At 44.7% G+C, this 22,683-nt stretch overlaps 1 protein-coding gene across 1 annotated transcript; it reads left to right on the forward strand.

Annotated features, from left to right (window-relative positions):
- Positions 1-130: 130 nt before the first annotated feature.
- On the forward strand, positions 131-22,187 carry LOC120445313 (protein unzipped). Its single transcript, XM_039625624.2, has 5 exons — positions 131-267; positions 704-777; positions 18,033-18,814; positions 18,872-19,221; positions 19,276-22,187. Exons 3-5 carry the CDS (start codon positions 18,061-18,063, stop codon positions 19,681-19,683), a joined length of 1,512 nt encoding a protein of 503 aa, XP_039481558.1. The 5' UTR covers positions 131-267; positions 704-777; positions 18,033-18,060; the 3' UTR covers positions 19,684-22,187.
- The last annotated feature ends 496 nt before the right edge of the window (positions 22,188-22,683 follow it).

Consider the following 22,683-nt stretch of genomic DNA (forward strand, 5'->3'; position numbering starts at 1 on the left):
ACTTTTGACATGTCATTGGACGTAGACGATTGCAAGCGTTGCCATCTGATATCATTCTTCATTTAGTTGGACCGCACGGCATTAACGAAATACCCTAGCGCTTTTTCGTTTTTGGTGTTTTGCCGGGTCTGGCGTACTGTCCTCTCTTCGAATCAGTTCTTGGTAAAACCAAACTTCGATAAACCGTTGGGCATATGCGCGGATGTGCGGAGACTTACAGTTATTTTCGAATTTTTCGAGGAACGGTGAAGGTCCGCGCTTGAATCAGTAAGTTCAATTCCGAGTATCCCAGGCAAAAGTGAGTGCTTGGCGCCAGTCGCAATTTAATTGACTCTCATAAAATATCTGGCGTGCTTGGTGAACTTTTAACTTTGGGGAAACGGACTATACAGTGAATGCAAGTACGAAGCAGACCGAAGTTCTTGAAATGAAGTGCGACTTCTGGCAGCGTTCCTGAGATGCGCGCAGCATCCTTGGCAATGACGTCATTCGCCTGCTGACCAGTTTCCCTGTGTTCGTGTGTGTGTGGTAGCGTGCGTATGCGTGTGTATGTGTCGAAATTAGAGCGCAATAGCGAATTCAATTTGCATTCACCGAAGAATTAACTGCAAGCGAACAGAATCGATTGTTGTTGTCGCGAGTGCGAGTGTAGTTGCTATTTTCGCTAGACTCTCACGTTTTGTCTATGGTTTCTCGTTTCCAGGATCCTAAGTGAGTGCCTCCGAATAGGATTCAGTGAATGGCAAACTAACGTGCAGCCAGGAATTATCGATTCAGGTAAGCCATCGTTTCTCCTTGAAGCAACTGGGTCAGACAGCAATGATAATTGCACGTGCAGTTTCTGGTTTTCACTGAATTTTCGTGGTAAGGTGAGCCAGCCTATCTTTCCTAAATTATGCTAGCAAACACGAGACTTTATGCTGATAATGAATTTTTAATGTGTGCGCGCTGAGACTGCTAGTGAAAAAGAAAAACAAGCCCACATAAATTAAAATGGACAAATCTTCAAAGGGCAGAGGGCCGCGGTCCTGCCGGTTCTGCTATTCCGCTTTTTTGGGAGGCTGTAAATAATGAAAGACCAGACAAGCGGCAGACAACAAGGTATGCCCGCTCCCAGAGGATCCCGAAACAACATAATCAAAGGCCTTTACTGCTCAAGTGGCGGATGGCTTGATGGCTGGATGGTTGGGCTGGAATCGGTTGGGGTCCGTCCGGAAACCCTGCCGCAGACAGTTTTCCTGGCCCGGAGTCCCGTGACAGAGCACGTTCGACCTAATAAGCATACGTAAGGGGTCGTTGAGCAAATGGGGGCCGTGGTACATCGCATTTACGACTCGGCAGAGCGCAGAGCTGTAAGTGCTTCCGGGCTCCCGCCGAGGGCAAGAATCGATTTTCGATGTTAATCGAGTTGAAAACCCCGCAAGCCTACTGTGCTTATGTCCTGCTCGAAAGGGAGTTTCACTGGGTTCAGCCTGAAGGCCCTTATGTCAGTTCCAAATTCGCCCGGCCAGGATCGAAAAGCAGATCTCTGATAAGCTCCCCAGCGAATATATGCGTTCCCTAATCTTATTCGATTTGCTCATTCGCGAGGTCCACTCGCAGAGCCGTTGACTCCACAGCCCACCAAACCATCAAAACTTGTTTTATTTACACATTTTGATGTTTCTGCTTGGCATTTCTTATTCTCGGCATTTACTTGTTTTCGCAAATTTACATATTTTTAGAATGATTTTGATGGCACTCAATTGTTGCCGTTCTTGCTGACTGCTAATGTTGTGTGATATCATCTCCAATCAACACTTTTGTGCTAATATATGGTGCTCTTGTGTGCTTACTTTTTGCTTTAATCACACCTCGTTACTGTGATCTTAGTGACAGAATTTAATGTCTATTTGGGGACATGTGCAACTCATTCAAGAACACTTTCAACAGCTGAAAATATTTACGTTGCCTGGTAACATGATTGGATATTAAATACTCCGCGTTCGTCCCCTGAATATCTGACATTTCATAGCCCCCATAGCCCATTGGGGCCCCCATTGAAGCTTGGCGGCATTGAAATGGCGCCAAGTTGACGTTCGCTCGGTTGACGCCTCCTCTCCGACCTCCTGCCCCTGGGTAGGAAACTTATTTGACGCCGCACGCACACAGCTGAGCTGGAGGGCAAAGGACACCGGCACGAAAACAAATAAATGCTCGAGGAGCAGTCAAAGGGGGAAGGACGCGGGGCGGCAGCAATTGTCTGCGAAGGCAGCGAAAGCAGCGAAGGGGATAACGAAACCTTGGCTTGATATCAGGATTCAGGATATGAACAAAAGTTGGCAGTTAATTCGCTGCGAAGCCGTTGGCCGCTTTGAGGTCTCTCTCGGATCCTGTTGAAGGTCGCAGGATTCGTGGGGACACGATGAGTCATTCGTTCTTCAGCAGTTAATGGCCCAAAAAGGAGAGCAGCAACTCGGGGGAACGTCGTAAATTTCCCATTGCTAGCAGTTGTTGATTATGAAATTTTATTCGGCGCCCAATTAACTCGCGTCGAGCACGCGATGGCCCATATAGGCCTCCAAGTTCGCATAGATATATGCATAAAGACAAAAAGACCGATGTTGCTCAGTTGGGTTTCGGATTGCGGTAGGTTGGCTTCGATTCTCTTTGTTTGTTTGTCGGAATGGTGCATTTAGGCCTGATGGTGGGAAGACCTCCAAACACTCCCAAAAATGAAAATCAATTTTCTTTGATGGACGTCAGACATGAGAGGTCGTGCACTCCGTCGACAGAAGGCAATGTTAGTGGTGCTGATTAGTTTCTAGTTTGTTGGGGTTGTCTTGGCAAAGGCATACAATGAAATGAGGGTTCAGTATATTGGATTCTATTTAATTTTTACTCCTGCAAAAGATTGGCACATTTTCAATTTATTTTGTACATTTCTGGAATATTTAAGTGCTCGTCTTGAACCGCGGAGCCCACAATACATTAAACTTAATTGAAATATTTGCACACAAATTCTTGACTCCGTGGCGGCGTGTGATGTCATCATATCGAAGATTTATATGGGAACCTTGAATCGAATTCTGCTCCCATCCATCGGCTCCCGCGGTCATGACTCAGTTTCTCGTTGATTGATTTTCTATGCTCATTTTTAGCTATGTATGTAAAGTGAGTGAATCGCCTCCTTGTATGGCGTTTATTCTCCAACGTGATCTTGATTGGATTAAATTGATGGGTATTGGATTATGATTGAATTTACTTGAAGGTAGCACATTATTGCTAAATAATATCCGAATCGTTTGGCGTTGCATCTACAGCATCCTTTATTCTAGATTTAAGTTTAATTGGTTGGGTTCACTCATCACGATGATTTGGTGTCTGGGTGAATCACCTGAATGCCATTCGGGGTTTGAGGCTACCAGACAAACTAGAGCGGGTCGCAGTCTGCAGGACTTGACTTCTGAGCCGCCATGGGAGAGTTCCGTGAATGAATCACGTTCTGTGGGATTTCGTATTCTGGCTCAAGCTTTTCCTACAGCCTGTCGAGTGCACGGGAACACGATGAGCGTGAGCGCGGCGCTGTGGAGGAGATTCAGGACTCAGTCCAAGAATGGGCACGAGGACGACGATGACGCGCAGAGACACTCACGCAAAAGGGAAAATGGGAAAGGCGATGGAAGCCTGTGAGCAACTAACAGCAGCTGCTTCTTCTTGCGGCATTGTCCTCTGCCGCCGAACCCATCCTTGCTGGCACCGGCACCACCGAGGGGTGGTTTGGCTCAGTTCTGCTCGGCGTCTGGCCCTGCTTACAGCATTACACGTTCCCAGGGCCCCTGCTCTTGTTGCCACTCGCAAATCGTGGCTTCTATTTTTCTATTTTTCGGGCAGTACATCCTGCAGACTGGCAGCCGGGGGGTTGGAAGTGGCATTCGCTTATTTTGTTATTTTATTATTTCGCTATTTCTGTCTCTATTCCGCATTTGTTGTGCTGTTTGGTGCTCGTGAGTCAAACTTTGAGTGAGATAGACCCTCGGATTGAGCAGAGTTCTTTGGGCGACAGTGGTGGCTGAAATATTGAGTATGCAATTCCCTTATGCAAAATTCGAGGCTTCTTTATTTTGCGCTATCGTTGTAGCAACCACCGATTGGGCTGCTCCATAGGAATTTCATCTGCATTTCCGGCATTGGGCTATATAGCGTGATTAACGGCTGGAAAACGAGTGCCAATATTGGCATACAGTTCTATACATTTTCCGGTTACAATAAAGTGCCGCAAGCATTATTTTCTGCGAAATTCGTAAACCGCACGTGCTCTGTTCCATATCCTGGATATGGTCTTGAAACGGCTGGCGAGCGGCGCCCACCGCCAATTATTTCACGTTTCTGTAAACAAACAAAGCAAACAAAGCGAGACACATAAAGTAAAAATTAATTTCCCCACACAAATGGTTATTTGGGCCGGTATTTCTCAACACCGAACCGGGGCATTCTCCACGCTTATCCCGCGTGCATCCTGCGGCGTTGATAATGTGAAAACCACCCCGTAAAGGTCGCGTTTGCAGTGCATGCCCTTCGCCAGGACCCTTTGGCTCTTTGTTGTGATAAATTTCGAAATTGCCCACATTGTCGTTGGACTTATTGGCCGCGTTTCGAGGGCGGCTTGGTTCCTGACCCGCTCCTTGGCTTCCTGCCCACATACTTGTCACCCCTCAGACTCGCATCGGACCGGGAAAAAGGCACATGACTTGCATTCTGGCCGTTGGCATACTCGACACTCTCACACCTTCTAGAGCCAAGTCCTCCTCTAAAGTGGATTGCGTGCCTTTGAAACCGTTTGTTTGTTGTTACTCTGGAGGGCTAACGGGTTGTTTTAAAGCGCAAATAACTTTGCTTAAGAGTAATCTAACTCTTTGGAATGGTTGTGGGTGCTACCAGGCAGGGTTATGCCCTATTCCTATTCCTTAAGTTTCCAATCAACCTTTGACGAACCTTTGCTAGAAATTCCAGACCACAGAAGTGAAGTCCTTGTTCCCACCAGTCTATGGCCCATTCAACCTGTCTCCCTCCGCCGCTATTACTTCCAGCATCGGCGACGAAGCCGCTTTGTGTGCGGCGCTGTGAAAAGACGTATTTCGGATGCGGAACTTTTCACTTTCCTTCGAGGGTGAATCCTGCCAGGAAGGCGCAAAGTAAAAAGCAGCCGAGAACCTGCAAGTTAACGCTAAATTTAAGATACACAAAAGCGCACAGCAGACTCCATCACGCCCGTAAAACTGCGGGCACAGCTGTTTGCAGTCAAATCCAACATTGTGCGCCTGAGGCAGGGATTGCGATGTGCCCTTTCTCCTTCATACGATATCGTGGGCCTCCCCGCCATCCATGCTGAATTGCAATTTCGCCCAACAACAGTAGACTATTTCAGTTGGAGCCTCGGCCAAGGTGAGCCACCTGATTCGATTCCAGCTGCGGCAGCTGCTGACGCGAGGTCAAAGTGAAGCTCCTCCAGAATATCCTGAGTGCACGCCTTACGAGACGAGTCCCCTCACAACCAAGATAGCATTGCTAAAAACCTTTGCTGGGTATTAGCGATAAGTGCTTGACAACAAATGCCAGTGACGGCACAACAAGGACGAAAATGTCCATACAACAATGGAAAATCAATAGACGGGCTCCAATGCCTGGCACTACGCAGTTTGAGTGGAGTGTCCCCGGCTGGCTTGTGTTGGCGCCATGTCATGTCAGCAAATGTCTCATGTTTGGGCTCCTGTCCTGGCACTTGACATGGTATACTTGCTGCCGACCACGCTTTCGCTGCAAACTAAAAACAGGTTGTATACTTCCGGCAAAATTGCTACCGTAAAAGTCCGCTCCTTGACTCCCTTCCCTGGAATGGAGTTGCGCTGACCATACGAATTTTCCATATGGCTGGCCACCGAAAACTAGCCAGCTTCAGAAGGGTCCTGCCAAGTTTTTTCCTGGTAGTTGTCCGGGCTGCCAGTTAGCCCTATTGTAGTGGCCTGTTTGATTCTGGCTAATGGACTGGGTCACTGCAATTGTGTGTTATTGATTTATGGAAGGCACTTTATACGAGCTGATTGAGTTCGTGGTTGGGCTGTGGTTGAAATCAGAATGTGGACTTCTAAGCTCCCACTATGGGATTCTCGAGTCCTCAACTGCCCCCCGAAATTCCGCACAGCTCAGCCTGAATGGTCAACCACTTCAGAGTGGGGAATTTGTATTGTGTGTGGTGTGCCACATTTCTAAGCGTCTGCTGTTGACATTTGCATGGGTCGTTCAAAATTTTAGCAGAAGCTGGATATTCACACACACAAATGTCAGCTCCAATTAAAATGCCGTTTGTCTGTTTGTCCGCTCTGAACGTCGAGTGCACCGTAAAATTGGACTTCCTCTGGCCTCCCCCGATCAGTTCAAGCAAAAAGTATGGCGCCAACCAATCGAGATAAGAATCTGCATCTCTGCGCGGGCGTATCTCACATCTGTAATTACAGGCAGTCTAAGACAAATTAGCGGCACTCGAGGTTGGGTCGCCTAATTGGAAAACATTTCTTCAAAGACCATTGAGGGGTCTCTGTGGATATTAAGGTGCGGCCGCCTGTGGCTGGGATACACCGTGATCAGTGGGACACGGGAACGGGCTGACCTCAAAAGTTATGAATTTTTCACACCTGGAATGGCCGGCTTGATGGCACACAGTTGACGGCCAGCGGACTCGTCGCTTTCCACGCTAGCCTGCAAAACAACGGAATTTAATGGCCTGGCCATAAAATGCCCGCGGTTTCATAATTAATTAGCAAATTTATTTTACGATCCTGCAGCTTGATGGCTATATTCATTCATTAGTGAATGAGACGGGACGCAAATTAGCTGATGTAAAACAGCACGTTCCAATATCGATTAGCGAACGAAGAGATATGGCCAGGTAAAATGTAGCCGAGTTCGCTTTAAGCTTAGGGCTTCTAATCCGTGACCACATCCTCCTAACTGGCATGCATCGTTGCTCGAGCGCTCAATTGTATTTCCCGCTCAAAAGCCTCCGTTTCCTCTGGCGGCCTCTTTGTTCTAGCGGATTTTCGGAATTGGCCTCCTCAGTGGCCGCTCTGCCCCACGTGCAGTGAAGATTACGCTTGTTGACTTTAAGCGGGCAGCTAGCTGAACGCGGCAAACTGGTTTACTTTTACCACACATATGCCACACTGGCAGACTTTGCAATTAGCCTGGCTCAAGTCGTGGCTAACGGTACCCCATTTTCCTCCGTCTCGCCCGGCTCTTGGAGTTCATAACTATCAGTTTGTTTTGCCCAGATACTTAATCGCATCGGGCTCGTGAGATTTAGCGTCGATAGTGTCGGCTCAAGTGATGGATTACCATGTGCAAGCAGCTTTGGCCTCCTCAGTGTATAAACTGGTTAAAATACGTATTCCACAAAGTCGGCGGGAAAGTGATAGGGATTGTAAGATTAGATCAGTAGAACTCGTAAAATTGGAAATGTTTTTTTCAATGAAAAGTGTAATTTCAGCTGGGCTTCAGTAAAGCCAATTACTCGCACTATTTGTGCGTTGTTCAATCCATCTAAGGATCTATATCTGCGGCTCCATATAGGACTGATGTGTCCAAGTGAAATGTGCGTTGTCGGTCTGTAGCTTACATAACAGGAGCGGTCCGTTAGACAGGACGACGACAGGCCCTAATACGACTTCATTACCATCAATCTTAATTAAAAACAAGAGAGAACGCTATAGTCGAGTTCCCCGACTATCTGATACCCGTTACTCAGCTAGTGGAAGAGAGAAGGAGAGTCTTAAACGCAGTTTTTGGCGATTTGTAGGCGTTATAGTGGGCGTGGCAGAAAGTTTTTTGGCAAATCGATAGAAATTTACAAAACCAATATAAAAATGAAAAAATATCTAAACATTTTTCAAAAGTGTGGGCGTGGCAGCTTTGGGCGATTTGTGGGCGTTAGAGTGGGCGTGGCAAAAAGTGTTTTTGGCAAATCGATAGAAATTTACAAGACCAATACAAAAATGAAAAAATATCAAAACATTTTTCAAAAGTGTGGGCGTGGCAGATTTGGGCGGTTTGTGGGCGTTAGAGTGGGCGTGGCAACATGAATCGACAAACTTGCGCTGCTTCTATGTCCCTGGAGTCTGTATGCTTAATCTCAACTTTCTAGCTTTTGTAGTTCCTGAGATCTCGACGTTCATACGGACGGACAGACGGACAGACGGACAGACGGACGGACAGACGGACGGACAGACGGACATGGCCAAATCGACTCGGCTATTGATCCTGATCAAGAATATATATACTTTATATGGTCGGAAACGCTTCCTTCTGCCTGTTACATACTTTTCAACGAATCTAGTATACCCTTTTACTCTACGAGTAACGGGTATAAACATTGGAGCTGCTTACAAATTCGTTGAGAAGATGCCCTATTGCCGCTCCAAACCCCTCCGCGGTGCCCGCGATGATTTGCGATCCCCCACCGGACGAGGCTGCGCCACAACTTAAGTGGCCAGAGTTATGAGACGGCTGCCGGCAAGCCGGGAACAAGTCACAGATAGAGACATGCCCATAAAGTAGCTGCGATTCCAGCACTTGCATCTCTATCTGCAGCGGGATATCTGTATCTGCTCGCAGCAGTTCGCATTTCTGTATTTGCATCTCCGTTCAACTGGCTTTCCCAGCCTTTCTTGCTCGTTTCTGTGGCGTTTTGTGTCGAGCAAATTGTGGGCAATCATTGTCAATTTACAGTGCACATGCAGAATGACTTGGTGCCTGTACTTGGCGGACAGTGGAAATTGGTAAGCAGTGCGCCCTCGGGAGCATAAACCCTGCTGCTGGCCCCTGGGCGTCGTCTGTGCCAGCCAGTCTCCACTGCACCCGCATGCCTGTCGGCCTCTCAACAACTCACCAGTGCACCTTGAACTACAAGCAGTGGCGACGTCTCCGTCGACGGTTACTACTGCCTGAACATGCAGAGAAAAAAATGATGGCCAAAAGGCCACGACATTTTACAAAATGCAGTTTCAGTTCGGGGGATCAGCACTAGTACTCTTAAAATATATGTGTAAATAATTTGGACTTTTCTGGTTACCAAACAAGTTACATAAAACAATCATTACATTTTTTTTTCAGTGTGGGATGACGACTTCAAGCTTTACACCGTAGACAAACGCTTTCCTCTTTCTGTGGGACACTTATCCGAGCTGTGAGATCAGCCTGGGTTTTCGTGGCTCCGGGGGTCGTTTGCTTTATTTACCTTGTCTGAGAATTGGCGAGCCTGCCTCTCACTTCTTTCTCCTCACCACTTAGTTCCCGTTTTTTATTTATTTTTTTTTTGTAGTATATTGTTGGGTAAAATTTGTATTTTTAGTGCGTCTGCCTTTCGGGGTTTGTTTATTCGTGCGCGTTTTCAGCTCATCCGTCGCTACAAGCTTTATTGCTTTCATTTATTGCCATTTGCATTTATTTATTTTTCGTGCAAAAATAATTCGAATTAGTGAATACAGTTTTTGCTGGTTCTCTAAAAAGGAGAATTCAAACACTCTTTTGCCTTGCATTTTATTACGTGAGTGCGGCTCTACGTCTCAATAAAGACAATGGCTTAAGTGCTTTCCATTTTTCTCGGCTCTGACCTACTGGAAGCAACTAGAGTGCGTGGATTCTTCACTTTGTGGAGAAGGTTGTCAATGCGAGCATGGGGAACACCGCTTATCGCGTTTAACGCCCCGTATCACCGTACAGTACACCCTCCGACGCACGACTTCGACCGCAAGAACAACAACGACCCACTTCACCCACGCAGTGCAGAAGCACGGCTTTCCATTGGAGGAGCAGTTACAGGTCATTAGGTGCTCGCTCGCATCCATGGAACGTTGTCAAACGATGTCATCAGCAATAGATGCCAAACATGGAGCGTCGGCAATTTCATTTCATTTAATGTTTAATGTCAAGTGTCTGACACACATTTTTTGCTCCCGCTACCCAGGCTCTAGTATCTCGTATCTCGCAGATCATCGGCGATGATGGCTGGCAAACCTTAATTAGAAATGCAGTGACTTCACCCGAACTGAATTATATAATTACCCGCGCTGGAATTCCGCCGCTGCAGGAAGGAACTGGGAGTGGAATGGTAATTGGAATTCGCCAATTAAAACAGGTGCGGTCGAAGGATTCCACTGCAGTGCCTCCTGAACAGGAGCATCACCTGCAGTGCATTCATGGTCGAAGTCGGCATGACACTGCCATTTCCATTGCTTTCATGTTTGTGCTACTCGTGCTCTACATTGTCGTGCTTTCATTGTTTAACAAAATGGTATTACAAATTGCTTTTACTTCGTTCGGGTCAGCATTCCATTTGCATTCTTTTCAAACTGTGGACGTTAGAAGTGATTTTTGATCAGCAGAGCAGATAAAAGCATAAGCTATACATTGCATTTTCCAATGTGAGTAATTTCATAGAAACCCGTTTGGGAGTGAGTTCTTATACAGGCAAACTTTATGCATAACATGGATTAGTAACTGCTGACCTCATCGACGGAAGCGCAGTGAACAAACCAGAACAGAAAACAGAGACGCACATTAGACTAACTGCGAACGCGAACTACTATAAATTGCTAGAAATTTAAAGTGACACTGAGTATCGCACGAGCTTAAATTTGCTGCAAATGGAAACATTCTTTTATCATAACAAATTGCGGGGTATTTGGGGCAGAGACCCCTTTCAAATTAGTCGAACAGAGTAGCGTACAAATTGAATATATTAAGCGGTCGGGTAAGATGTTGAGACACACAGAACTGAAACAAAAGAATACTGGTACTAAAGAAGGGAGGAAAGGACTTATTTTCTAGAGTAAACAATAACGATGGTCGGAAGGGTCAAAGTTCAAATTGCCAGTTAATTACCGTCTGAAACGGGGAAGCCCGTTGGAGGTTGAGGCAAAAGGATCAAATAACAAATGAGCGTTTGGGACAAAATGAGTTTGCGGCGACCCTTGCAAGTGACAAATATGGAAACTTCCAACTAAGTTCACTACAAATTCTTTGAAGGCTGAAACACGCGGCTCAAAAGACGAGGGACATTGGGAAGACTAGGGTTTTGTTAATAGCACTTGTGTCCATCAAATTGAAGGCATCACGTCACCACTGGGCGTATGAGCAATGTTCGACTATAATTGATGGACTGTCAAAACTTACTGCCAAGCGCTCAATAAACACTCGAAGATGGTGCTCACAAGCCACGAAGGCCGCCCCGGGATCGATGGCCAAGTTCTAGCGCTGCGATATGTACATATGTATGTATGTAATGAGTGCAGCACGCGACGCGGCATCTAGGCCGCATCAGGCATTCACTTATGCATTGCATCCAAGTCCAGCTGCGTTTCCCTGTCGTCTGCGATGTGCGTAACCCGAGCCTCTCCGCCTGTCAGTGAGGTGCTAATGGAGCCCTGGCAATGAATCGCGGCGTGCCGACGCGGCATGCTGCGTTTCTCTGCTCCACTGATCCCACTCTCGGCCACGGCAGTACCATGGAAGTACAGTTAGATGGTGTGTTTGCCGCAACCGCGGTTATGACTTACAAGACTTACCACGTCTAATAAGGGAGCTGGGACGGCGGGCCTCCCGCCTGGAGCTTCTTTAACCACTTCCCTCGACCACCACGGAGTATTGTTGTTTTGGTATTAATCTGGGATCTGTGTTTTCAAGGCATCTGGAAAAGCTTATGTGGTTGCTTTTGAGAAAAACGCTTTCAAAGATCTAAGCGCAGATTCAAGACAATCTTTCCGCGTCTAGATCTACATCACGTACATTATTTATTCCCTATATAGCCCCATTTCAATATTTAATTACATATCTAATCTGCAAAGTAAATGGCTCTTATATATCTGTTAATAGATGAACCCAACAAAAGCGCCGCAGTCCCCAAGGTCTGAGCAAAAGCTGCCATGACGTGTTTGCCATCTAAAATTGAACAACAGATAAACCTCGCTCACGCAATTCGTATGGGGGAATTAAAATGCAAAAAAACAATACTATGGTACATACATAACCAGTAGAATATACATTGTTTGCGGCAATTGGGCTCTTTTGGCTCAGTTTCTTAGCTTATGAATTAATGCTGACAGATGATATTTTCATAGTAGCTTTCGACTTGAATCAAGAAATGTGTATCTGCACATATTGCGCAATGGCTAGATCAGATTTTTTGAAGAACACCCCATGTGGCCTTGGCGTTAAATCCAATTTATATATGTTGGACTCCAGAGTTTGATTTACTTCAGAACGAATGGCTCAGAATAGGCATAGCTTTAGATTGATTCCTCTCTACTGGCATCGTTAAATCGGAGTCCAGTCCAAAAACCAGTTCAAACTTACCTTTTTGTTTTTCTTACGTTTTTGGCGGCATCAGTTTAGGAGCAGCACGTGGCTCGCTGGCTCAAGAACGCTACACTGGTACCGGTTTTGCCTTGTTTTTGGCCGTACAGTGCTCCGATGATGACGTAGTCCCAGAGCGCTCGAAACACATATGGCTCCCTCTCCAACGGCCCATGACCAATTTCGGAGCAACGCAATCTGCGAGAGGTCAATGGGAATCCCATCGAGGGGAAAAATGGTTCAAAAACCAACTACAGAATCCAAAGTACACCATCAGCGTGGCGAAATGTCTTTTGTCGGAAGCCTGCAAGGAAAATGGCGTATTACATTATTGAATTCAATTAGTGTGTCTTCAAGAGCTTTGAGTGCTTTTGTATAGGGCCCTTACTTTTCGTGCATAATTAAAAAGCAATTATAACGAACTATTGTCAGATGTTCGGTCTTCCACGTATCGTTGGGAAATGGTTGAGGAACATTCAACTAAATGCAAAGAAAACCTCCAATGATCCAAAGTGACCAAAACGGTTGGTTTTTTATTCGGTTCCCATTACATTTTGATGCATTTGGCATTCCATATTTGGACCACTATTACGAGTGTTGTGATAAAAAATACTAATTATTATTTACTGGAAAAAAACAGAAAAACGATTTTCGCCCAAATTTCAATATTTACGATTGGTATTTTCGGAATAATTTCGCTGAAAATGGTCATAAAGCGAAAAGAATTACAGTTTTTTACTCCTAATTAACAATGCTAACCAAACAAATCACTTTTTGATCAACTTTGTTAAAATAATTTTTGGCCATTTTTTTTCATTTTTTGTAAGGGGTAACATCATCAAAAATTGCAAAAAATGTGAAAAAAATAGCACTTTTTTTTGAAAACACAGTTCGATTGGAATTTTAATTCCGAACTCAACGAGGTATGGCATTCCATATTTGGACCACTATTTCGAATGCTGTGATAAAAATACTCATAATTATTTACTCAAAAAAACAGAAAAACGATTTTCGCCCAAATTTCAATATTTACGATTGGTATTTTCGGAATAATTTCGCTGAAAATGGTCATAAAGCGAAAAGAATTACAGTTTATTACTCCTAATTAACAATGCTAACCAAACAAATCACTTTTTGACCAACTTTGTTAAAATAATTTTTGGCAATTTTTTTTTTATTTTTTGTAAGGGGTAACATCATCAAAAATTGCAAAAAATGTGAAAAAAATAGGAAATTTGGGCGGAAATGGTTTTTCTGTTTTTTTGGTACGCTTAGTTTCCTTGAATGGCACTGAAATTAAAACTAATGACAATTTCATAAGGCATTACAAATTAATTAAAGATTTTCCACTTCACACCGAAATGTTTATTTAATTAAATCTAGTTAATATGCGTTTATATTTGTATATATTTTTTTATGAGAACGGGTTTAATTTGAAATGGAAATTTATGAGCTCGAAATTTGCATTGAATACTAAATAGCTTTGGTAATTTAAAACGAGGCAAGCATAAACTAGTTTGAAATGAAGTAACGAACTTGCTCTCAATTTTGGGCTAAATCGAGTTTTCCATCACTTTAAAGGTAATGAAAATAGTGAGGCAATCAGGGTGGTCCGCACCGCAATCAGTCTCCCTGAACGGCGGCTAGTCAGGTGGCAATTTGTGTATTTCCCCCTTCGACTTTTAAAACTGTTAACTGTTAACTGTTAGCTTGGGCCCCCCATCAAACACGGCGATCGATTGATCCATTAAATTAATTGAGTGTAGTGGAATCGCTTGGCAAACAATGTACATTTTAAGCGACGCAGGGCAGCCGATGAGATGGGGCACACACGTTGTCCATTGTCACGTGCCTCGTGCAGACTGCATTCAATTTCATGGGCTCACTCATCATGGGCCGCCGGTAGCCGGCCAACCTGAGCGGACTGCTCCAGACGCCCTAATTGATGCAACATGCAAATGGGTCTGCCAGGTTGCAAGTGGGGGGAGCGGGGTGTGATAACTTTGGGCCAGACTTGCGCCATTCGAGAGCTCTGTCGCAGCTGGGCAAACACCGGAGGTGCCCGACATGGGCACGGGGTGGGGTCAGTGGAATGAATCTGTGACGTCGGAGCTTTAAAATTTATTTGTATGTATTCATATATATATATATATATACTTGACATGGAACGAAGCGTTTTGGGCTCAGCTTGTGATATAAGTGCAGGACTGATGGCCTTTGGGCATTTGAAATGAATACATTAAGGATTTTAAATCAGATCCTCGTAAACCCCTATTGTAGTCGCCAACCAGCGAACGCGTTGTTCGAAAAAATCTAGGCCTTATGATCAGGCTTTTAAGGCACGTGTTTTTCCGTTTACCTCTTATTGCTTTTGAGCCGGGCACTTTAATTAAGTTAACAACTGTTTTTGTAATGCTGCGCTTGCAGCTAGAAACAGCAGAATAGTAATTTCCCTCTGTTTTTCGCGTTAGTTTCTTTTCGGACTTGAAAAAGACCGACCGGCGAAACCAGCCGTTGGGTCTGTTACCGCGTTTTGGTCGTGCTTCGCTGGTTAACTGCTTTGCTTCGCTGCTTGAAATGGCTTGAAAGCCACGAGCAGCGGGACGGGAAGCGGCGTAGGCTCGGACTCTCGAAAGCGTGGGAGGCTAAGGGTATAGTGTCACCTGTTGCCAGATAGCCAGCAAATTACAATAACGAACGGGCAATTATATATACATATATAAGTCAGATAGTACTTGAGCGGATACCTGACCCGTTCAGATCGTTCAGATTGCATATGAGTTTTTCAAAGTTTCAATCGCATTGAGGCATTTGAGGAAAGACGCGAAAGCGGCACGCAAACTGAACCGTCAATTAAGTCACCTGAAAAATTGAACACCAGTTATTGAGAAATAGCTTTAGCTAGGATTGCGGATAAGCATTTCATGCAATCGTTGAGTACTTTCAAACCGGAGCAAGGCAGTTATTCAATCGGCGTTTAATTGAAAAGTAAAAAGTGAGGGCATTGGATGGAAAGCTGTATAAGCTGTAAGTGTTATAAGCATTGCTAACTATCACCGACTTATAAGTAATTGCTTAATTAATATGAAGGAAATGCTTTTAATTGATTTTGTGAGCAATTACCACAATTGGAAACTAAATTCCACTAGACTGGACTTACTGTTCGGTCAGGTCATTTCATTCAACATTTTTCCCAATTCCCGAAGAAGTTGACCGATGAACTGAAAACAATTGCTCGCTAATTCTATTAATTAAGGTACCCCATTGAAAGCTGTGATTTATTGCGTACTCATTTTTCCAGCCCCAAACCCCAAGCATTCATAGCAAGTACTTCCAAATCTGTAAATCTGCCTTGCTTTCAGTCCACTTATTTATAGCTACATTCCCATGCTAGTTTGGCGGCAACATCACGTTCGGATGGTGCCGGGAAGAGTTTGTTGGCCATTACTGGCTTTAATGGTTTTCTAATTATTTTTGTTTGCAAATATTTCAAGGCGATGCCAAGAGCACTGAAGCCCTGCTCTTTAAGCGCTAGCCAACTAACCGATGAAGTGAGAAATCAAGTGTTGAAACGCCCGGACGCCGGATCATTGTAATGTCAAAGTCATAATGCACAATGCCCAATTGAGTTGATTGAAGCGCGGGTCGGGCCCTCATATAGTAATGGGAATCAGAATGCGAATGGGGATGGGAGTGGTTGGTGCGGCTGCGGCAAGAACAGCGACTATAATTCAAAACAACTAGCTGCATCAATTGGGTGCAACCCAATGTCGTGTTGCACAGGCACGAGCAACCGCACCAACTTGTTGCAACTTTCTCAACCACGCGAGGGTCAGAGTCAAAGTTCAATAAAATCCAATTAAACTGCCTCAGGCTACCCATGCCCCTGCCCCTGCCCCTGCCCCTGCCCTGCCCCTCCCCCTTTCCCTACGCTGCTGCAGAACCCGCAGACCTTTCACCGGACCCTGTTGCTCGTAAATCTTAATAAGCTAACCTGCAGAGGAAACTGGCAACTCGCAAGCCTAAGAGAATGTTGCAAGCCATGTGATTTAATATACAGCCACGTGAACTTCTCCTGGCTTGTGTGTTCCGGACTCCCGACTCCTCCTCCATAAGCCATGGGCAGATCAGATTCCGCCGCCCGATTTCCGCACTGCCAGAGCGCTCAATTGAATTAATGCAGGGTGTCGGCTGGCGGGGGGCTTCGGCATTGTGCAACTATGCTGGACCTTAATAAATAATTTTCTGCGATGCCTTCGCCAATTTGCCCGGTCTTCGCCTCGGCTATTTTTAGCATTTTAATTGCATGCGCAAAAACGGGCCAACAATGCGGTCGGTGACCAGAGGTCAATATGCCTCGAAATGTGAATATCCATAAGTTGCTGCTTGCTGCCTCCGGTCGCAACCCGCGACGTTTTTATGACGGTTGCTTCCGGCGATGGCCGAAGGAATGCCAGTGTTCCGCAAGTGCCCCAAGTGGCAAGTGGTGCGTCATAGCAGAATCGTTTAACTGCCTAAACTGGTTACTCACTGGGAGCACTGGGAGCATAGGTGCAGCCGGAAGGAACGGAAGCTGAGCATTTCCTCCTATCAGGATGGTGCTGTGTTGTCAATGTAAGCTCTTGCGCCTCTACTCACAAGTCGTCTGAGCAATGAAGCCTCGCCGCTGAACACAAAGCCAAGACCAAGCTATTCCCATCTGTGGCTGCTCATGTATTATTTAAATTTTGACCCAGCCCACTTAAACTCCCGGCACTCGAAAGTTACTTGGCCCCGGCGAGCGTAATGTCATCCCCTCGTTGAGTTTGGCTTCTGAAACATATCACAATAACACATCATTTGTCAAGGCAACAAATGATGTTGCACGTAACCTTATCATCTCATATCCGCTGCATACGCTGACGATACGGTTTGGCAGGGAAGGGTCAGCATGGGTGAGCAGCTGAAAGCCGGCCACCTAGGGGCAAATGCTCTGAGTTCGTTTATAAGAGCCACCTCGGTTGAAAACAAGGACAGCACATTACAATGGGGCACTAGACGAAGACAAACTGTAGTCTTGCTGCCGTAAATGTGTATTGCACTCGTACCCACATGACCAGTGTGTCCGTGTCCTGAACACAATGCTTGCTAATGAACAAACATGGCGACCAGTCACTTCCGCTGCAGCAAACGTTTCGTCCTGCGCTCCTCCTCGCCATAAATTCAATTATAAAGTTACGTATACGGCGTGTGTCCGCACGAAAGTTGGGCCAACAAGCGACAAATTTATTGGGAATCCTATCCATAGGGACAACATGCAGACGTATAGCATGTTACCCCTTCTTCTGCTCCCAATTGACAGCTCAGTGTTGGGTTCGGCGACATTGATGCCGCTAATGGGAGCAGCGGTGGAGTTGTTTGGCGCAGATTCCTCCACTAGACAAATAACATCAGTCTGCATATTTCCCTTTAAACTTTGATCAAATGTTTGCTTTTCGGACAAGGCGACCATGTGAACTTCCGTCATGTCTGGCTGTTAACAACCATATGGGCAAGTTGACGCAGTAAACAAAAAGCACATAGTTTGAAGTTTTGATAGGGAAAATCCAATGTACTATTTGCAGATTAATAAATCATTTTTAATTATTTTTCCTTGCTTTTATTTTCAGATCCCACCTCTTTTGGGCACAAACTGGAATGACAAAAGTCAGAGTCCAATCACAACGAAGTACAATTGACAGAATGACATCAACTAGTTGTTTTATCGGTCTAGGCTGCTTTCTGGTCCTTGTTCAAACTCTAGCTCCAGCAAAGGCTGCGGAGCACTCAGTGTTCACCCACAAAAACGCATCATCGGTCTTGGGTCAATTGGTTACCTCGAGCACCCTAGTATGGGAGAGCTATGAACCCAAGGATGCCACACAGCTGCAGTTCGCCGTTGAAGGCGGAAAGTACGTTACTGAGGATGAGCATTACCCCATGTACGTATGCCGTGTGCCAATCGATGGCATCCAAGTGTCCGGCCACACCGAGAAAATCCTTCAGAGACACGTCTGCCTTGCGGCCCACTATAAGCACGGAAAGTACGACAACTTCGATGTCCTGATGAACAAGGGTCACCTGGGGAAGGTTGGCTGGCGTCATTGGCGTAAGTTCGATGCTGGTGTTCCCGTGGGTGCCATACGCATTGGAGATGACTCCTACATTGGTCGCCATCGGGCCCCAAGTCAACCGAATAAGGACGGCGTTGTCACCCACTGGGGCGCAGACTTTAATCTCGGCCACTTGGAGCCGGTGGGTCTGGGAAAAATCAGGGTCATTGAAGCCGAACGTGAGAAGTACTACGACGATGGCGAGGTTCTAGTCGAGACAGAGCCTTTCCGGTACGAGCTCAGGGACATCAAACTGGATCGCTTGCGCACTGATATTCAAGAGAACATGACTGAACTGGGTAAGTCTAATCAAATATAATTGGTTAGCTTTTTAATAACATAAACTCTTTTCGTAGTTACTAGGAGGCTTGAGAATCTGGAAGATAAATATAGCACTGTGGAGACCATTCTAAGCTATACCTTCAACTATAATCAATATTGGGGATCCCATGAGGGTGTTGCTCGGGGGCTGCCCACAAAAATATTCGAAAAAGATGAAGCCGTCCCGGCTGAAATCAATTGGGCCTTAAAACACACCGAGAAGCGATCGGAAAACAAGGCAGTCCACACGAAACTCTGGCCCGGCACAGCAATTAATGTTACGCTACGTGGTAACTATGTGACCCTGGAGGCGCCGTACAGTGGCAAGCTCTTTGCTTTCTATTACGGAAGCGAAGAAAGCGTTTCCCGTAAGATCAGCGCAGAGGTAAGTGCTTCGAGCTCTTTGCAAAGTCAAGTTCTAATGTATTTCAACTTACAGGTGCGTAAGAGCTACTTGAAGGAGGTAAAGCTGGAGTTCAGCCCCGTCTACTGGATTGAGAACGGTACTCTGGTGCCCACAACGACCACCACAACGACCACGTCCACATCGACCACGACACATGCCACAACAACCAGCACCAAGGAGCCGACGCCCATAAACGAGCCCCCGCTGGTCCATATGAAGGACAATGGAGTGCAGCATTCAGGTCCCGATACGCTGGAGAAGACTTTGCACGACTCACCGTCCAGCAACGAGTTAAATTCGCACGAGGCTCCAGAGAACATGTCCTCCAACCCGGCCAAGGATGTGGCACTGGCAGGGTTCGGAGTTAACGCAGCGGGGTCAACATTTATTGCTGGGTCGACTTCATTGACGCTACTTTTAACACTTTTTTTGAGTCTGTAGATGAAATTGAGCTCTGGACTTAGTATAGCGTTTAATTGTTGTTGTTGTACCTGTTGTACCCGTCTTTGAGAGCGTCAGAGAGATGAAATAAGCAGATAGACATTGTAGGCATATATAAACCCCAAGAAGCGGGAAAATTGGTGTGAAATTTGGTGTGAAAACGGAAAGCAAAAGTCGATATTTTTTATACTTGTCCCAAGGCTTCTTCTATAACACGCATGCAAGCGAAAGAATTTAAATGATCACGAAAATAAACGTAATACATTCCTAAACAGAACCCCTTACAAGCGGAAATAAATCAAAAGTATGAATAAAAATAAATATATCCATATTTTTATGTAGAAATATTTTACAAGTTTTTTTATTTGCAATGATTTAAATCGCTTCTCATTTTTGTAGTTAGTAAGCAGCATTAATAGCAAGTAGAGAAAATACTAAACTTGAATTGACATTTGTTTAGGGATGATATTACAAATCGCGCTCTCTAAAATGATGTACGTATACATGTATGTCTAATATGTAAACCTATGTATAACATAAGAACGAGTATGTATGCTATTTTTTAAGTCAACCACTCCAAATATGTAAAATAGAACCTTTTTATTTGAACACTTTGATTTTAAATATGATTTGCGTTTATTTAAGGCTAATCTCTATCAGAATCGATTTGACTTCAATTAAAACTTCATAAAAGAAACAATGAATCTCTAATTTCGTATAAAATAAATAAAAGGCTTGTAAATGAAAATCGAAACAAAATTGGTTTCCTTATACACCAAAATTAAATTTTAATTTGTGCTTTGAAAATCAATTATTCACAAACAATTATTATACTACGCTGATTGAATGCTGTCAATTCAATACAGTTAAGGATAAGTTTGTTACACTTTAGTCCTAAACTTTCTAACGACCAATTTATATATCTTTACAATCAAACGAGTAGCTCAATCGGGTTTCGAGACAATACTTTATTAAAGTCTCATTAAGCTCATGAAATATTCAGCGCACAATACTTCTATCACAATACATCCGAATTCGCTCTTTGAGCCACACCTGCGCCTACCTTTTCAGCGTAATTTATTGACATTGAAATATTAGTTGCCACCTGAAAAAATAGCGTGCGCGAGAGCGAATTAATTAACTAAAATGAGACAGTACTCTACTCAAACCAATAGGTTTAAATAACCTATTCGCATATTGAATTTGCCATGCAGTCTGCTTGGCTTTCGTGTACAATGCAAAGCACGTTGTGTTAACTGCTCTGGTAGTGTTATATATTCCCAGCTTCTTTCGCTCGTTCTGCGCTGTTGGAGACTAGTTCCCAAAAGCAGTTTGATAGCAAGCTGGCAAAAAGCTGTTTCGCATTAGAATCCCATGTATTGTTATGCGAGTGATATTTTTAAAGCGTGACCACCACATGATGGCTATCAAACGGGTTTTGATCCGGATGGCAGGGCAATTGAACTGTATCATTGCTTAGGGGGCGTCGGTACCACTGAAGGGAAGCTCAACTCAGTAGTCCATCTTTCTACTTATTTGGGCTCTTTGCAATATAGCCAAAATCATTGTGCGAATTTTTAATGATATACCAACAGAAATGTGGGGGAGCTCAGTCCGCTTGAAGCCAGAACTAGGGATGCCAACATGTTAACCAACTCATCCTCGACTGTTGCTCTGGTCTGCTGACCAAATTTGATATGCATGGGTTGCTTGAAACAAACGCCGCCAGTACCGCAGGCTCCAACCTCTCCAGCCTTTGTTGCAGTGCGCTGACAAGTTTTTCTGCCAGCCGCCTGTATCGACGTACAATCTGCTACATCCGCCGCTCCATCCACCATCGACCATCCACCATTCGCTGTACGAGTATATCCTGCTTTTGGGCGTGACGCGGGGAAACCCCCACAGCGTTTGACTCTACTGACGTAGGCAAATGGATGTGACCGCCCCTGCACTTTGTGCATTGCATCTGCTGCACTGAGGGATCTGGGCATAACCGCGGATCTCGCTGTGCCGTGTGCGTGGTGGTTATGTTTCAGCGCTCTACGCTTCATAGTATTGTATTCGAAAATTGCATAAATTTAGCTTCAGCGGGCGAGATGAAGCAATCTGTCTGTTGGCATTACTTTCCAGCTACTTGATTGTTTTGTATTTTCGGGACAGATAGGTCACCACTACGCCGCACTTCTTTTCGGGAGTAATTTTGTACTCCGTTGAATTATAATATTTTTAATTTGTTTTATCCAAACGATGAAAAGGTGACAAGGAGATTATTAAAACGAATATAATCAATGTTGAACATAATTCAAAATTATTATTCTGAATAACCAAACAGTAAATGTGATTGATAATGTATTTCCAGCCCATTGCTATGCGATAATCAGATTAAATATATACATACTCAGTAATTGCAAATACAAAAGTTAGAAAAATATTTCAACGAAGCCTAAGTGTATTTTAACTATTGTCATCGACTTCAATTTCCAATAAAGAATAATTGAAGCATATGTTTGTTTTAATGTTTTTTATATTGAAGTGTTAAGTTCTGCGATGGACAATGTCCCCGCTGGGAGCGCCGACATATGGCCAATAGCTCATGTTCAAATTAAGAGAAACCAAAAACTCTTAGATTGGTCCCTAAGCGCCAAGTGCACAGTGGAATCAACTGGCAGAGTAGAAAGAAAGATGATTAAAAGACTCTTTCAAGGGGAAGCGAAATTCGAAATATAGTAGTAATGCATAAATGTTCATTATATATCTTAAATGATTCAATTATGTCACCTGCGAATACCAATTTTACATGGCACATTGAGCTGACATCGAAAAGCTTTATCGCAGCCACTGTGCGGCCGGTTGGCCTAAATACACAGAGCTTGCCAACAAGTAACAGAACTCGTGTCCTGCAGCCGCCATGACGTCATTACCTACATAAGCGGCCGACGAAACAGGACACTGCACACGCAACAGAGAGGCTTTAGAAGAGCAACAGTTGACGGCGCTCCG

Source organism: Drosophila santomea, chromosome 2R, assembly GCF_016746245.2.
Source record: "Drosophila santomea strain STO CAGO 1482 chromosome 2R, Prin_Dsan_1.1, whole genome shotgun sequence".
In the NCBI taxonomy this organism is placed as follows: Eukaryota; Metazoa; Arthropoda; class Insecta; order Diptera; family Drosophilidae; genus Drosophila; species Drosophila santomea.